General features: G+C 39.1%; 1 protein-coding gene across 1 annotated transcript in view; it reads right to left on the bottom strand.

Annotated features, from left to right (window-relative positions):
* The window catches only part of Aspm (assembly factor for spindle microtubules), a 46,089-nt gene extending 31,979 nt beyond the window's left edge, over positions 1-14,110 (bottom strand). Inside the window, exons 1-9 of the mRNA XM_075988145.1 lie at positions 12,637-14,110; positions 10,991-11,134; positions 9,409-10,846; positions 6,086-6,190; positions 5,684-5,830; positions 3,867-4,112; positions 2,765-2,832; positions 676-817; positions 29-159 (exon numbers count right to left, since the gene is read on the bottom strand). Coding sequence (XP_075844260.1) covers positions 29-159; positions 676-817; positions 2,765-2,832; positions 3,867-4,112; positions 5,684-5,830; positions 6,086-6,190; positions 9,409-10,846; positions 10,991-11,134; positions 12,637-12,909 — 2,694 coding nt within the window. The 5' untranslated portion in view covers positions 12,910-14,110. The remainder of the gene's footprint in view (positions 1-28; positions 160-675; positions 818-2,764; positions 2,833-3,866; positions 4,113-5,683; positions 5,831-6,085; positions 6,191-9,408; positions 10,847-10,990; positions 11,135-12,636) is intronic.
* Between the last annotated feature and the right edge of the window lie 4,164 nt (positions 14,111-18,274).

Below are 18,274 nucleotides of genomic sequence, written 5' to 3'. Positions count from 1 at the left end.
TTTTATAAGGAAAACGAAAGAATTATACCTTGAATTCAGCATCTTTACAAAAGAGACAAGGGTCGTGATCAATAAGTCTGGAAATTTTAGCGTAGTCAAGGAAACAGATCAACAACAGTAATTTTTTCAATGTGAACTTAGACAAAGCTGCTTCGTGACCTTAAAGTACAAGCAAACAAAAAATTAAGTTTATCCATGAAAGGCAATGACAAACATGTCGGCAAGAATAGCAGTAAGCACACCTAAATCTCCACAGGCTTTCTCTTAGTAACTTACAGGCACGAGTCTATCAAACACTATGACTGAAATGGACAAGTACTATTTAATATGTCCAACCCATGGAAGAGACAACACAGTGACAGCAAAGACATTTAACTGGTCTTCTCAAACAGATACTTAACGAACACCTACTACTACATGCAAGCGTCATCCTCTGTGCTTAGTTAACAGCAAACTAAAACCAATGCAGTCCCCAAAGTACATACAACCCACTGGGGAGAGACAGTGGGTGGAGATGACAAGTGTTATAAACAGTGATGGAGGAAAGGCAAGGAATGAGGGTAAGACAGGAGAAGTCTGTCAAACAGAAACCTATTAAAATTGATTGAAGAAAGTAAAATGTAAACTGGGAGGGGCGACAGCAAGGCATTTTGCAAAGTGTGCGGAGGTACTCACCATCTCGAAACAGGAGAGGAACAGAGGGGTGTCTATACTCAGCTGCTATATCGGGATTCCAAAGCAAGCGATTCAGAATGAACACAGCCAACCCTGTAACATCACTGTTGTCTGCCAGAGGGATCAGTTCACCATAAACTGTCTGCAAAGAGAAGAAGCCAAGGCCGGGGTTACACCAACCCTGAGAAGGAAGAGGCAACAGCTGGGGGAGAGCAGATTACTGCTTCTGAGGAATATGAAAGAGCGTAGAGGTGACATGGGACATGGCTGCTAAGTCATGTCCTTAAACTGCGCCCAAACCTGTGTGTATTTCTAGTGTGTTCGATAAACTTCAAAACAAACTTCCTCATCACCTGAGAAAGCCATTTACAGCTTAAACGTTCAACTGAAAACTTACAAAGTATAGGCTCATTGCTCAAATTTAATAACTGTTTTAAGAAGCATGCCATTAAAATAAAACAGAAACAAAATTAAATGTTTATATCATTATGTGAAAAGTTATCCAATAATCTAATAATTGAGAAATAAAGGTATGCACATAGCTAATTACAAATGTGAAATTAGTTTAACATTAACATGCTGACTGATGATTTTCAAGACAATAAGAAAAAGCTAAAAATATACTGAATTATATTTTGTAAACCTACATGGAAAAATATGGAAAGATGAAAGTACAGAAAAGTAGTAATGTTGATCACAGTCAAAAATAGAGAAATTTAAGCAGGGCAGTGGTGGCGCACGCCTTTAATCCCAGCACTTGGGAAGCAGAGGCAGGAGGATCTCTGTGAGTTCGAGGCCAGCCTGGTCTACAAGAGCTAGTTCTAGGACAGGAACCAAAAGCTACGAAGAAACCCTGTCTCGAAAAATCAAAAAAAAAAAAAAAAAAAAGAGAGAGAGAAATTTATCTTTATATTTTTTAATTTTTGGCATTTGAAGCTTTTGTACTATCATCAAATATCATGCCCATTTGCAGAATCCCAAGGTCTAGAAGTAAAATAAAATGTACTAGGGTTCAATTACCACTACACCCTTTCCCTGTGAAATGATTGTACATTCCCACTTCCCGTTGCTGGGTCAGTTACTCCTGCCAGGCTGCGCTTGGACAGATATTATTCTGGGATCAATTTAATATAGATGGAAGCGACACAAAGTACATCTAGGCTGTTTTCCAAGGTCCTTGGGTTGGAGTGAGAAGTTCCGGGCTGCGGTGGCACAGCAGGGTGAGGAAGGTTATTAACAGCAACAATGATGACATTTCAGTCAAATTCCACAAAGGATTTTGAAAGTTTCAACATAAAGAAATGATAAATGCTTGAAGAAATAGATATTAAAAATTAATGAGGCAATATATAATGTATACATACATCAAAACAACACAGCGCCATGTAATAGTTTTATATTTTATGTATAGCCTAAGATAAGTTTAAAAATAAATAAGGTTAATTTAACGCGTCAATTTGAAAAAGGCATTGCAAGTTTTTATCTAGTAATTTTGTTCATGTCTTTCACCATAAAAAAAAAGTGTAGCTTCCATATTTGGAGAAGGGGGACATCATTTACTTCAAATGAGACTCCATAATTATTATTTGACATATGAAGCAGAGTCAGCTGATGTGTGATTTATTTAATAATGAAAGGAGAGGGTAGCAACTGGAATAAAAACATTTTAGCAATGTCGTTGTCATGCAATGTTGCAATCACGGGGTGGCGCCATCGTGCAATCTGTTAGAATTAGTTCTCTTGGAACCTAATTACTAGCTCGCAGTTACTGCTTTCTGTTCAAGACTGCTGTGTTGTGGCGCATGCCTTTAATCCCAGCGCTCACGAGGCAGAGGCAGTGGATCTCTGAGTTTGAGGACAGCCTGGTCTACAAAGCGAGTTATAGAGCAGGCTCCAAAGCTACACAGAGAAACCCTGTCTCAAAAACAAAAAACAAAAACATAAAATGGAAAAAAAAACCTGAAATAATGATGAATCAAGTCAACCAAATGACTCAACTTTTCTAAGCAAAAAATACACTTTATAAGAGCATATTAGACTAAAAGCATGTAATCTTTAAAATAATTGTTTTCTAAAACTGAAAACTTACCTCCAGGCCAATTCGAAGCCACAACGGATTATAAGACAACAGCCAATTCAGGACTTTCTGGCGTTGTCCTGAAACATAGGTTAAAAGAAAATTAGCAGGCTGGGCGGTGGTGGTGCACGCCTTTAATCCCAGCACTCGGGAGGCAGAGGCAGGCGGATCTCTGTGAGTTCGAGGCCAGCCTGGTCTACAGAGCTAGTTCCAGGACAGGAACCAAAAGCTATAGAGAAACCCTGTCTCGAAAAATCCCCCTCCCCAAAAAAAAGAAAAGAAAATTAGCTGCATATTACTACACAGAGACAATAAATAAACCTATAAACCTCTTCAGAGACAACAGAGTGCAAAACAGAAACAATGAGTTACATTTTCTAAACACAGGATCACATTCATATCTGTTAGATTTTAAGCAAAGGAGCCGGGCGGTGGTGGCGCACGCCTTTAATCCCAGCACTCGGGAGGCAGAAGCAGGCAGATCTCTGTGAGCTCGAGACCAGCCTGGTCTACAGGGCTAGTTCCAGGACAGGCTCCAAAGCCACAGAGAAACCCTATCTTGAAAAAACAAAAAAAAAAAAAAAAGAAAAAAAATTTTAAGCAAAGAAATGCGGTGTCTTATTGGCGATGTATGGGAAGGAACTGAAATCAGTATCTAGATGAGGTAATCCCATGTTTTTGCATCAATATTCATGTTATACAACTAATGCAATCTTTTAGTGTCTATAGCAGATGAACGGAAACACACTTTATTCATATACAGACCTAACCATACTGATACACAGACACACACACAGGCATATTAGTCTTCTAAAGAAGATAAGTCCTGCCATTTTCTAATGACATGGCCGAACCTGAAGGACATTAACTAAATAAGCCAGGGAAACACAAATTCCATACAATCTCAACTTGTATATATCTTTTAAAATCTTCACGCCCACATAAACAGAGAATAGTGATTGACAGAGACAGGAAGATGCTGGCTAAAAAATTACAAAGCTTTGTTACATAAAGTAAATTTTGGAGATCTGCTATATAGCATATCTGATAAAAGTAATGCAAAAATCTTTACAATATTTTGAAAGAATGAATCTTGAGATGTCTATAATCTTACCAATATCTTTCCAGAGGTGTCTATCTTTCCGTACAAGTAACCGTCCAACTTCAATTTCAATTTCAAGCTTTTTGATAGCTTTAACCATGTTTTCAGAAGTAAACAAGGAGCAAGCTGAGCGCCGTAATCTATTCATCCTGCGGCTGGCTGTGTAAGCTCTGAGAGAAACTTCATCTTTGGTAGGTGCTTTCGGGACACTTATTTTGTATTGGTTCTCCACTCCCAAAACAAGGGTGGCAGCATTTACTAGATAAACACGAAGACAATGCTTCTGGTTACGCATTATCTCTATGCCTTTCTAAACCCAGCAACTGGATGCAAGGTAAGATAGATGCTCAAAAAGATCTATTTGCTTCACCCTCCAAATCCTCTCCTGAGTTTCTAACAATCACCTAGTGCTCACTAAGAACCTTTGACCGTGCTATGTCTATGGAGTGCCTTCAAGGGCAACCTCTTCACATTAACTTCACGCACAACTTCAAACATCAGCATTTGTAACCCAAACAGGCAAGATGACCTCCCAACAAGTTTCTGTCTCTATCTCCTTATGAATGAATAAAAGATAAGCTTGGAAGGCAGTGGTTCTTAACATTCCTAATCGTACGATCCTTTAATATAGCTTAATACAGTTCCTCATGTTGTTGTGAAAACCAAACATAAAATTATTTTCTCTGCTACTTCATAACTGTAATTTTGCTACTTTATGAATTGTAATGGAAATTTCTGATAGGCAGGATATCTGATATGTGACCCCTGTGAAAGGTCTTTCAAGCAAAAGAGATCACGACCACAGGTTAAAAGCCATAGTTCTCAGGGCTACGAGTTAACTGAATTATGACATAATTTGAATTTTTTTTTTAATATTTATTTATTTATCATGCATACAATGTTCTGTCTGAAGGCCAGAAGAGGGCACCAGACCTCACTACAGATGGTTGTGAGCCACCATGTGGTTGCTGGGAATTGAACTCAGGACCTTTGGAAGAGCAAGCAATGCTCTTAACCACTGAGCCATCTCTCCAGCCCCCATAATTTGAATTTTGTGTGTGAACTTATATGCATGTGCCTGTCACGTGTTGGAGACAAGAAGACAATATGGGATACCACTTCTCAGGTGTCCTCTACCTTCTTAAGGATTTTAGAGATGGTTCCCCACTGGCCTGGAGCTGCCCGAGTAGGCTAAGCTAACGGACAAGTAAAGCCCATAGATTTCCTGTCTCTACTACTCCAGCACACTCTGGGCTGCTTTTGTGTGGCTTCCAGGAACTGAACTCAGGTTCTCATGCTTTGCACAGCAAACTCTTTGCCAATTGAGCTGTCTTCCCATGTATATCTGAAACTTTTATAAAGCACATTGTATCTTAAGAAAAACAAACATTAGAAATTTGACGTTACTTCCTTTGGAAGAAAAAGAAGCATCATGGCAGAAAGCATGTAATTCAAAGAGTCCTTTAATGGAGAGATCCTAGGGAAGTCTCTCTGAGAGCTAAAAGAGCATCTGTCTGCAAGCACAGTGAGGAAACCACTTCACAAGGCAACCTACAGTAGCCTGATCTGTTACTGTCTCTGCCTGAAACCAACTCTATCCAGCTTCTGTCTCTTTCACAAGAGATTTCTCCAACTCTTCCCCAGTCCACACTCATTTCATTTCTCCTTGCAAAATAAGAACTAGAATATTTTTAAATTCCTCATGAATTGGCTTCCAGGTTCTTCAGAACTACATAACTTTTCTGTACAATCCTAATAGTACAACAATGAGCTAGCAAAACATCATTAAGAACAATATACCACAGTATGTGTAATTCAAGACCACGTACCTTCAGAAACATGCGTTTTCACAGTGAAGTCATCAGGCGTCAAGATGTAATTTAGCCACCAAGTAAAGCCCTGTTCCTGCTTTTCCTTCCAGCGTTCATCATAAAACATGTTCTTTGCAGCAAATGGCATTGGGTGTCTAGGAATAGCTAAGAATATACTCAATTACTACATAAGAAATTTTCCTTTCAATTATTTTTTTTAAAGCAGATCAAAAGGATTTTTGTACTAGCAAAACCATCTTTAAAGACTAAACGATATTTGCTTTCACTTCTTGCTGCAGAGAGTTGCAAACTTCTGAAGTGTGATATATAATCAAAGCAAAGGCTAACTGCGGTGTTTCCCTGGTATCTTATTTTTCACTCTGCTAAGTACAAAACACTTTGTTAAATACAAACACTTGCCTGCTTTTATTGGCTTTATAAAGGTCAGATGAGACTGCGCTACAGCAACAATGGGCCATGTCCTTTTCTTTGTTTTAGAAAGCGGCGTTTTTAATACTGAGGAATCTGAAACAAAACAGAAAACACAACAGCATTAAAAATTAAATTAATTTTAGAAAAAAAGGTAACTAATTTCAAAATCTAATTTGAGTTCTTCAGAATCATATTCATTAAAGAGATACTTAATAATGACTATGTTCTAGGTGCTAATGTTATAAACTTCAATAATCCAACCAACCTAGGGGTGGAGAGATGGTGCCAGTTAGGAGATCTTGATGCTCTTCCAGAGGACCTAAGCTCAAGTCCCAGAACCCACAGGGATCTACAACCACCTGTAAGTCCAGCTCCAGGAGATACATTGCCCTCTCTGGCTTCTTTTTTTTGTTTTTTTAAAGATTTATTTATTTATTATGTTAACAACTTTCTGCCTCCATGTATACCCACACGCCAGAGGAGGGCACCAGATCTCATTACAGATGGTTTGGAGCCGCCATGTGGTTGCTGGGAATTGAACTCAGGACCTCTGGAAGGGCAGACGGTGCTCTTAACCACTGAGCCATCTCTCCAGCCCTCCTCTCTGGCTTCTATGGGCAATAGCATGCACATCATCCACAGATATTAAAAATTAAAGGCAAAACACCCACAGATATTAAAAATAACACCTGCAAGTTCCCAGACCATAAACCAAAAACCTGTAGGAGCAAGCATCCTGATGCAACCAGAGCCTAGTGTGTGCATACTCCCAGACTATGCTACATACAGGGAAATGCAGAACTGAGAGGCCTGCACTGGAATTTACATACATAGCTGTGGGACAGGACCACGGCCAAGGACAATTTCAACGTATTTGTCCCAAGCAGTGAAAAATTTAGCAGCATGATTCACTGAGGCCTGTATTGAGCAGAAAGGAAAGATGTGACTGTACAAAGCAAGTGAAAGAGCCTCTTGGGGAGCCGAGCAGAAGCACCACACTGACTGTGTGATTGTCTACACATTAGCAGTCCATCCTGAAAACTGTATACATGAGGATGCATGTGCATAGCTAGCACTCAGAACTGTGACGCAGGACGGCACAATAACTTCTAATAGAAAAGAATAAAAGGGGGCACCAGTATCGTAGGAAGTACAGTAGTGATGTAAGAAAAAGCATTCCAGGAAGGCAAAGGTTCAAAGTTATAAATGTTGCTAACAGATGATCAAGTTGGTTTAAGAGACAACTACTGTATTTACAATTTGGACGTCATCAATCATATGTCCCTGTAGGCCGTGCTTCAGTCTCCTGCTTCTTTTAAGCAAAACCTGGAAAAACCAACATTCCCTGAGTTATGTCCTTGTCTGTGTATTTTTCTGTATATGGGTTGTACCTGCATTAAAAGGTGTGCTCTGGAAGGCACTTATAGTGGCAATTTCTAATTCCTCCTCTGTCTACCAGATGAACCTCAATCAGTTCTGAGTACTCTACAGACACTCCACAGACTTGTCAAGTTCAATGATCATAGGTGTGTGGGGGGACATATTCCATCTGTGGGGGCTGAGATAAAAAATACCCCCATAGGCTCATATACTTCAAGGCCTGGTTCAGTTTATATTATTTGGGGAGGTTAAGAAATCTTTCAGAGGTATAGCCTTCCCTGAGTAAGCACATCCTTGGGGCACGCTGGAGTTTACGTCCTTGTCCCACTTAGTGTGCACGCACTCTCTTTGCTTTATGTCATCAGTTAAACAAGTGCTCTCTCGGCTTCCTGCTGCCGCCGCCACATCTTCCAGACCATGATGGACGCTCCCTCTGAACCATAAGCCTAAATAAAAACTTCCTTCTATGTTGCCTTGGTCACGATATTTTCTCACAAAGGAAAAGTTACTAATACACTATCGTAAAGAGAAAAACATCTGCACTTCTCATTCCTTAAAGAAAATTAGGTTCGGAAGACAAGCCTGAAACACAGTGTCGGGTGGAGCATCAGCTCTGCCACTAACTCTATTAACTCTGGGAACTATAACTTTTCAATGTAGCTATTTCCCATCTGCAGAACTGTACTACAGGTAAAACCGACACCGACTTCACAAGAACACTGTAACTACTAATGGAGGACATGGGGAAGCACAGACAACTGTGTCCGACACAGAAGTGCTCAATAAATGTTAGCTACTGCAACCTGACATGAAGGGGGAAAGGACTCCAAACAAAACTGAGGAATAATATAACACAATCGAATGCCAATTTTTTTTTTTTTTTTTGTGATTTTCGAGACAGGGTTTCTCCGTAGCTTTTGGTTCCTGTCCTGGAACTAGCTGGAACTAGACCAGGCTTACCTCGAACTCACAGAGATCCGCTTGCCTCTGCCTCCCGAGTGTTGGGATTAAAGGCGTGCGCCACCACCACCCGGCTCGAATGCCAATTTTTCCAGCCAGAAAAATACAGGCATAAAGAAAGGAAGGAGGGAGGGAGGGAGGGAGGGAGGGATGGAGGGAGGGAGGGAAAAAAAGGGTAAGGATTTAGTAGTTAGAAATCAGGAAGACCTACTAAAACAAGTGAGATTAGCTTAGACAGGTGAGTTGTTGGTTGGAATCTGTCTGGGAAGGACAGGAAGGAAAGCAAGTAAGTGAAGTTCTTCTCAGGAATTAAGAAATTCAAGCTAAATAAGGGAAGGATAGACATGTCGAGAGGGGTAAGGAGTGGTGGGTGTTGGAAAAGTTCAAAAGTGAGGGATCTGGTTCAAGAAGAAATGCTGGAATCAGAGATGGCGACCTACACTTGAGATGCTTTTAGGAAAGCAGAGCCCACAGATGACGCAACTAAAAGGCCAGGTTACTAGAAGACTCTTCCACAAGGAGTTAGAATTCTTCAGATTAGTCACTGGAGAGAGTATCATGTGCCAAGTTCACTTTGAGAATAATTAATTACTCACTGCACCAAGGAAACGTGAGTGACAGTCAGAAAGATGAGCTTTGAGCTATTTTTTGTTTGTTGAAGAAGAAAAGAGAAATAATACTTTGGAAATAGATATGAAAAGCAGATATAACAAACGGAGACCCAAGGTCATTTGTATGCAACATTTTTGAATCTATAATTTATACAGAAAATTCATGAACAGAATATGGCATTTAAACTGAAGTAAGATTATAATTATTTCAAAGCACCACATTGCAAGTATCAACAAACTGCTAAAAGTACAAATGAATAAAAGCCCATCAATAGCAGATTTACTAATTCAGAAGACTCACTAGAACAGAAAATATGTTCTTCAAGTGCACTTACACTCAAGACATGAGGGACAACTCACCAGTTTTCTTCTTCAAGCTTGATTTCTCCCGGTTGCTAAAATGTATTGAAGTGAGTGTTTCTTTCTTTTTGGTTCTTGCAATAGTTGATTGTACAGATTCCGGAGGAGAAAAATGGATTCGTTTGATTTCACACAGGCCTGAATGTTCTGTAATAGCTGGCTTTCCATCTGTGCCTTCCACATTTCCATTGCTCTTCCTTTTACGGGAAACTAAAACTGTACTTAGGGGTGTTGTTTCATTTGTAAAGCGCTGAGATTCACTTATTACTGGCTCTACAACTGGACGGTAAGAATGACAAGCTTTCTCCTTTAGGTTATCCATTTCACCTCCACATTCACCTACCATTCCTGTGAGACATCTTTTTGCATTTGGTTTATCAATCTCCGGTAGCTTTTCTCTGGCATTGGTGGGCTTCCTTTTGGTAACAGTGGCAGAAAGAATTGGGCGTCTCTTTGGTCGCTTATCCTGGTTCTTAAGGGAAGCATCTTTAAACTCAGAAACACTGGGATATTTTGTAAAACCGCGATTATGGGACTTTATTTCTACAGGGTTTTGTTTTTTGAAACTAACCTTGAGAGTTTCTGAATGCAGACACTCGAGGTCGTATGCCAAACCTTCATTTGTTCTCCGGTCCTGGGAAGTTTTATCTGATAATGCTGATAGCTTACATGTTTGCTGACCTGTGTGTACCATGTTATCTTTCACAAACTGTGTTGGAGATAAAATGGGGTTGACTGAATCTGATCTGAGAGCTTTTGGAAGTCCGTAATTGTCATTTAGAAAAGACTCTGGGCTTAAGATTGTTTGGTAAACTTCACGTACAGTTTGGGATTCTAAACACAGAGATTCTGAGCTTTCTTTCATAAATGTTTCTGATAATACATTTCTCACTAACCCTAGGCCGTTATTAGATTCATAGCTGTTGATTACAAAAGAATCTGGACTTAGAAAATTGATGTGGCTTTGTGTAATATTCAAAGGTGACGAACAGTTTGGGGCAGGAGGGAGTTTACTAATCCCTTCACTTTGGTCACTAATCCTAGTGGGATTAAGTAAAGTGTCATCTGTGACTTCTTCATTAAAATTGTTGGAACTTTTAAAATCTTCTACTTTTAAACGTGCGTTTTTGGATCCGTGAAGAGATGAATAGGCAGTAGGCCTGCGGAGAAACCCTGGCAAACAAGCCTCTTTCTGGCATTCCTTAACAGGGCTGGTAGATGAGTCGGGAATTTTGTTTTCTTCAAGGGATAAAGGATTGTTTTCTGTTGGAGAACAGCACTCGCTCATAGCCAGATTTTCACAGGCCTGCAATGGGCTCCTAATTCTGTCATCTTTTTGGGAAATATTAAGTGCTTCATTAAAACATTGGCTTTTAGAAGTCCCTTTATTAAGTTTTGAATGGGCTGGAATCTTCTTATTGGTATTCCAAAGACTTCTCTGTAAAAAATAAATGAAAAACACTAAACAAGCTGGAAGCTGTTCTCTACCACTTTTAAACAAGCAATGTTATACATGTCGCTTCACCCCTTCCCTCAAAACCATCCATCCTTCCAGTAAATCACAGAATGGGTAAGACACTACCTTTTTCTTCCTATGCTCTTCTGCATTTCCTAGTAATATAGCCTGGTGCTTCAGGAAATCATTGACAAGAAATGTCACAATCTCCCTCACTCGTCCTTCCTTCACTGGCGTCCAGATGACAGAAACAGTAATTTTTTCTTTAGGCTGAAAGAAGAACACATTTTAAATCATTATGATATTATAATTATATAATAATCAAATGCACTGTATATAACTTAGTTTAATAACTGATAGTTACCACACCCTAATAGGGTTAAATATTTTCCTATACTAGCTCATTGTAAGAAAAAAGCCACTAGCAATAAAAGTCCACAACAAAATAAAACTATAACAAAAACTATAAAATTATAATAAAAGCTAATTGCACAAAAGTAAAAGAACTGACAATCTACAAGTCATTTTAATTGAGCTGTTTTAAAAACACAGTTGTGGGGACTAGGAACCTAGCTCACTGGTAAAGTGTGTGCTTAGACCAACCTAAGTTGCCACGCACGTTAACAGGAACCTTAAGTGCAAAATATAAGCTTTCCTTGAAAGGTAGAAATCATAGGGTTTTTTTTTTTTAGCCAGCTGATTAAAAATAATAACAAGTTTTCCTCTACAAGCCAGCATTTATCCTTAAAAAAACAAAAACCCAGGAACTTTACATCTATTTTATAACAAAACAGAGTAAGTACAAGAATTGGAGAGTGAAGAGTCTTTCTATAGACAGAAATCCAGGCAGCTGTCCATCAAAGGGAGCAGCAATGGTTTAAGGAGACCAAGTGCGGGAACTCCTGATGATGCCACCCAAGGACCTCAGGTTAGCCTTCCCCTGAAGGCTTTCCTTCCAGTTACTGGTCAGTTTGGGCAGAACTCCTCAGCTAATTGTTTTCACAGCTTTTGAAGTTCTATTCCATGAAAAGGACCGTAATCAAATGAAACGCTTACATTGGCAGCAAATAAAATAAAAAACAAAAAGTAAAATACCAAGGTGTGCCCACACATCACATATACACACTGAGAATAATCCTAAGTAAGGATGCTTTTAGGATTTTGTCTGGCTATTTAAGCAAAACAGTTCATTATCGAAACAGAAGTGAAGTCCCACCCAATATAAACATACATATGAAAAATAAAATGCATATTAAAATGGCTAAAAGGAAGAAATTAAAAAACGTTCATCAGTGAACAGCTCCAATCTCATAACACAGAACGCTAACCTCAAACATATTTTGCAATGGCTGCCAAGTCTATTAAAAACGTGTAACAGAAAACAAAAACAGAAACAAAAAACAAACAAAAAAAAACCCGTGTAAGAGAAACTTTCTGAAACGCTTCTAAGGATGGTATACGCGCTTTGATTCATCATCCCGAGCAAATTACTGTCCACTTTTGCCATGTATTCACACAAATTATACAGTGCCAAAGCCCGTCCACAGTCAAGAGAGGGAGCTGACTTGGTGTTGGGGTCCTATTCTATCCCAGCCCTGCAAATGGAAGAGTCCCAGAACCAAAACAGGAAGTTGACCTAGTGTCGGATTCCCAGCCCCATATCTGCAGAAGCCCCCACCGTCAAGACTGGGTGGGAGCTGACTGAGTTTTTCTTCGAGTTGCTCGCCGTAGGCCAAGGGGGCCACGCCCCGCGGACTTGCCCTCACACCCACCTGCAGCTCACAGAGGCTCGGCACCACGCTGAAGCCCTGGTCTGCGGCCCGCAGCAGGGACAGCTCCACCTGCAGAGGCTCCTCGTGCGGGTTTTGCAGGATCAGAGACCGTGTCCGTGTCGCGCCCACGCGGACGTCCCCAAAGCAGAGGAATGGAGAGGGGCAGAAGTGGCTGAGCAACAGCACCGGCGGGGACGAATCCCCGGCCGCCGGATCCCGGTGCACGCGCCGCCCGCTCTCCTCCAGGTGGTAAGCGGCCGGCCGCGTAGCCATGGCAGCCGCCTCGCTCTGGGCGGTCTGGTGCCCGCTGTCCGCGTCCCTCCGCCTTCCCAGAATCCGGGGCTCAGGACAAAGATCAGAAAGCCGGAGACTACCACAGCCCGAGGAAAGTAGACGAGCCGCTTTTGCTTCGGTTCAAATATCTGCCCTCCACCAATGGCAGCAGCGAGAACTGCCTTGCTAGCGCACCAATCAGCGAGTAGATCACCGCCCACAGCTACTAAAGAGCCAATGACTGAGCGAACGCTCCTGGCCAATGGGACCGCCGCGCTTTGTTTAAATGATGGCTTGGCTGTCACGGCTGCCTGGAGAGGAGATGAAAAGGCAGCAAAATTCCATGGATTGTCTCAGAAATGAAATTGCCTCTGTTGTTTTAAATACGCTACGAGGACGGAAAAGAATCATCACTGTGTCCAACCCACGGCTGCATATGCTCCAGAATCGCTGAGCGCAACTTGTGAGCAAAGGTTCCCGGGAAGAAAAGGCACCTTCAACGCGTACCGAGCAAGGCTGAGAAACTGATTAAAAAGTCAGTGATTGTGGCGAGGTTAGAAACTGGAGGTCAAGTCTAACAGTTATTGGGGAAACATCGTTCGCCCTCAATAGCCATATCTTGTCAACCTTTTAAGTGGCCTATTAGTATTGTGACATGTGTAAATTAACTGTAATGTAAAGAGTATTGGTTTTCCAAGTACTGCCAGCATCTGGGGCTATAAAGGGTTTCTCTTTTGCCTTAACATTAAATGCTTCCACCTATTATTTGAAAAGTGTCTTTGAATAATGTAAAAACTTAATCATAGTTTTACCACGTTGGAACATGAAACTTGGGATAACCTAAATCTGTGTCCCTAGGCCATGTTCACTCATATTTGACTTCTGAATAAACTCTCTGATAAAACGGGACCAAAAGGAGACACTTTTGAGGTGAGAGTTTTGTCTCAGGGCAGTTAATATGCATTTTGCTTTCTTATAACTTGTATGGTTTACCAGCATTTTGCCACACTATCATTAAGTTTGACACTCTTGTGTGCCGCACATAACCAGACACAACTGTTAAGTGAGCCGAGAAATTTTACGTAAACCATGACTTTTTTTTTTTTTTTTTTTTTGGTTTGTCGAGACAGGTTTTCTCTGAAGCTTTAGAGCCTGTCCTGGAGCTAGCTAGCTCTTGTAGACCAGGCTGGCCTCGAACTCACAGGGATCCGCCTGCCTCTGCCTCCTGAGTGTTGGGATTAAAGGTGTGGGCCACCACTACCCGGCTAAACCATGACTTCTTATATGATAGGCCTGCCCAGAATTAATCAGCTTTAAGTTTACTAGGCTGAACAGAGATGTAAAGAAAACTGTTAGCATGTTGTTGGGTTGTTTTGTTTTTTAGACAAGGCCTCGGTCCATAACCATGATCAAATAATGATAACCTATTGAGGGCTGTAACAGAAATGGAGATAAATTTGTAAGGTTCTGGTAGTAGCCCGTACAGGTATTAACATTTTACAGCAAGCATTTCTCCCAAAAAACAATGAACCATTGCAGGAATGAGCAGGAGAGAGGTTAAGAGTGCCCATTCTTAGTTTTATATAGGGTATCATATTTCACTAATAGTAGTTTTGCTGCAGTTTTAGACTTATCTAAAAGCAATATGACTGCTTCAAACAAGTCACCACTGTTACTTGAATTTATATGAGATCTATTAATATATTTAATAATATACATATATAAATAATATTTTAAATGCTATGTAATTTATTAGAATTATAGGTTTTAAAAATGTCCCCAAGATACTTGGTATTCTACTTGCTCATGGTTTTTGTTTTATAGAGGAATGCAGAACACTGCTCCCATACACTGAAAACATTATTTGAAAAGAATCTGGATATGCTTTACTAGGGCCAAAGAACTCTTGTTTATTTTAAATATCAAAATAACACAACGAATGAATTCAATATGCAAGATGACAACTACTAGTCACAAGGAACTGAATTTTTGCTACAAAGACATACTTAAGAAACACGAGACAAAGTAGATACTAAACTCGACATTTAACATACAATGGGAAATAATCAATTTTGATATTTTAGATTTTCCTTTGTAATTGCTTTTAAAACTGTCCTTAATTAAAAAACAAAAATAATGATTTGAAACAGAAAACAAAACCATTTCCATTTTAATATACATCATCCCTCCCTTAAACAGAACAGTTTTGACACAACATGGAGCAACTAAATACCCAGCTTGTGTAATGTTTGGCAATCACTCTCGTCAACTGTGATAGAGCTTTACTTACAAGGAGAAAAGTCTGATTGTTGAATAAAGAATTCTAGAATTACACCACAGGACATTATTCAACTGTACGCAAGCAGGAATATCCAGCAGAGAGGCATAGAGACAGTGAGATGTGCACATGCTCTTTCCTCATTCAAGAGACAGTTCAGAATCTCCAGCGGTAGCACAACTATCGCAATCACTTGGCTTTACTTAAGAATTTGAAACATTTTTATAAAGGTTTTCATCTTTGAATAACATCTATTCTCCAAATAACATCCTTAAATTCTCTCTAAATAAATGGCTGCAGAGACTTAACTGCTTCTGGATCTTTCAAAGGACACAGACTTTAGATAAATATACAGCGAGTTAAAACATAAACACAGCCCCCTACCAAATCATTCCTTCTCTCATCTTCCACACAATCTAATCCTATTGCTTTTATTATTAGTGATCTACTTCCTCAGAGGAAGAGCAGAAAGCATGCTGATACCAAAGGGGAAAGTATCGTCAGCAGAAATTTTATAAGCATGGGAGGATACCAAAAAAAGAAGCACACACAGGGTACTTAAAGGGAAATGTGCAAAAGAAATGAGTAGCATATATCGAACTGTCTAGTTCCTATATGCTGTGGAGAAAATAATCTTCATCCATTATTCACACTAATAGCAGGTAAGATTTAACATAATTCTACTTAAAGATTTAGAAACACTACTTACTCCTTACTAAATAATGCATTTTCAGTCTTTTTAAATTTGGCACTAAATCTTAAAATGTTCAAACGTGACTCTGTTGAAAGGGCGTGCTTTTTCCTGAGTCATCAACTCAAGTCTGTTGACTGGGATGCTGGCACTCCCTAGGAGCAGCTCTTCTCACACCATCAATCATGCTGAGCTCAGGAAGGGTGAACTAAGTCTTCAGTGCAGAGCTATGTGCTCATGGGAACAAGTTACTTAAGAGAGCAATCAGAGATATAGAGCAGCATGAGGAGCAGACATACTATTCCTTCTGTCAGATTAGTGACTCCAGTAACTATAAAGGCCATAGCAGAAACTTAAAAAAAAAAAGTAAATTATAAAAACCAACGTTCACACTATCACTTAATGCCAATTTTTCTAAGTTAACATAAAACAATGTAAAATAAAAGGCTGTTGCCCAGCCAGCAGGCAACACAAACATAAGACTCAGAACCAAAAAAGTAAAACAAAACAAACAAGCCATTTATTTACCAGTACACTATAGGTAGTCAAAAAAACAAAAAAACAAAAAAACACTACACAACTACACATCTCTGAAAAAATACAAAGTATTCAATCCAGAAAAGATGGTCTAAAAGAACACACTAAAGAATGAATGCTCAAAACGTCTCCGGTCAATAATAAGTTAAAGTGATACGGTAGGAACAACAGTCAAGCTCTTAAATATACCAGGGTAAATGTGTTTAATTAGGCTGTGACTGAGTGAAAAGCAATGGATGGTATTTGTTAGCCCTTAACACTTAGAGTCACTCTGGAAAGGTGTCTCTGACACGCTTTAAAGTTGAGAAATGAGTGTACTGCGTTTATGCTACCATCACTTAAAAGGCAGTCACTTGATTAAAGCACCAGTTTAAAATGCTATTTTATTCCTCTTTTCCCCAGCAGTAGAGATCTAAATTAAAGGTCTGCAAACTGTACTGCGTTTATAGTTGCTTGAAGGTATCTTGCTGGCATAAGGAACAAACCCTACGGTTAAGTGGTATTTTAGGCTGCCAAAACTAAAGGAGTTTCTTATAAAAATAACCTCAACTTGATCTTAAAAAAAAAAATCTAAGGCAGAAATTATTTTTATAACGTAGTGTAAAATATAAGCTTATTATTCCATAGTGTTCATTAAAAAACTGCACCCAACTAAACTGAGAGGAATGAGTATTCTAACTTGTAACTGGTTGGTCAGTGTGACTGACTGTTCCCAGAGTAGTTTCCCTATTGACTTTATACATATAAACACAAACATTTAATACTTACTCTCAGTATTCAAACTAACAATTTATCTTTTAATCTATTATCCAAGGACTTCAACTGTGCTTCTTTGGACAAAGATATAGTCAAACAACAAAGAATTTAAATTCTTTTAAACTATCCAATACCTACTCAAAATCTTTGGTGCATTAAGTCAGAGACAGTAAGTTAATAAATTTCTGTACTCAATAACTTATTCAATTTACAGATTAAGTGCTAACTGTTATCTATCAAAATTTAATTTAAAATAATAAATTATACTCACAAAATAAAATATTCACAATGAGGCTACCTTAGTTGTGAGATTCAGATTTTTAAGCTTAGTTACAAAATGATTTTACAGCCATAGAAAGGTGAACTAAGAAGATGGGACTCATCTTGTAATTTTTGTGCCAACTTTGAAATTACCCAAAAACATGTTCTTACAGTTTTGGAAACTGCAGAAAGCAGGGTAATTTTCCCATTATTGTGATTTTATTTAGTTCTTCCTAAGTATTATCTGCCTATCTCCAGACTACATTAAGAACAAGAGAAAGTAGTGCCTGACACATAGTGTGCATTCATTAATGCTCTGTTTCCTCCTTCCATTAACTACCATCTGCCACAAGAGTTAAAATGAGTCCTTTCTTTCTCACATGGAAATACATCATTCCCTTTCTATTTCAGAACTGCTTATAAGGTTCAAATGAAAAAATGTTTTAGATAATACAGTATTCCAGCTTGTCTGCAGTAGTAACTAACTACAATTATACAACTGTATTTCACTTTACATAAGAACTATATTCTTGAAAAGTCCTATGTAAACCAAGTTCTAAAATTAAATCGTATATTTAAAGTATTAGAGCATCATTATTAAAAGAACCTTAAATACCTTCAAAACCCAAGGTATTATTTTCACCGTGAAATGTTGTATCCTCCTTTTCTGCCAAAATATACAATATATCATGCACGTAACACACACACACACACATATATATCGTTTGCCTTTTTTGATAAACCCAAATTTTTCTACATTAGCTTATCTCTAAGGCAAAGTATATTTATAGGTATGATCTTTTAATTTCAGTAAGATATTAGTTAAAAATCTTTATCTCCTT

Source organism: Microtus pennsylvanicus, chromosome 10 (assembly GCF_037038515.1).
Source record: "Microtus pennsylvanicus isolate mMicPen1 chromosome 10, mMicPen1.hap1, whole genome shotgun sequence".
Taxonomy (NCBI): Eukaryota; Metazoa; Chordata; class Mammalia; order Rodentia; family Cricetidae; genus Microtus; species Microtus pennsylvanicus.
Note: the sequence above shows the minus strand (reverse complement) of the source record. Positions and strands in the feature narration are given on the sequence as shown.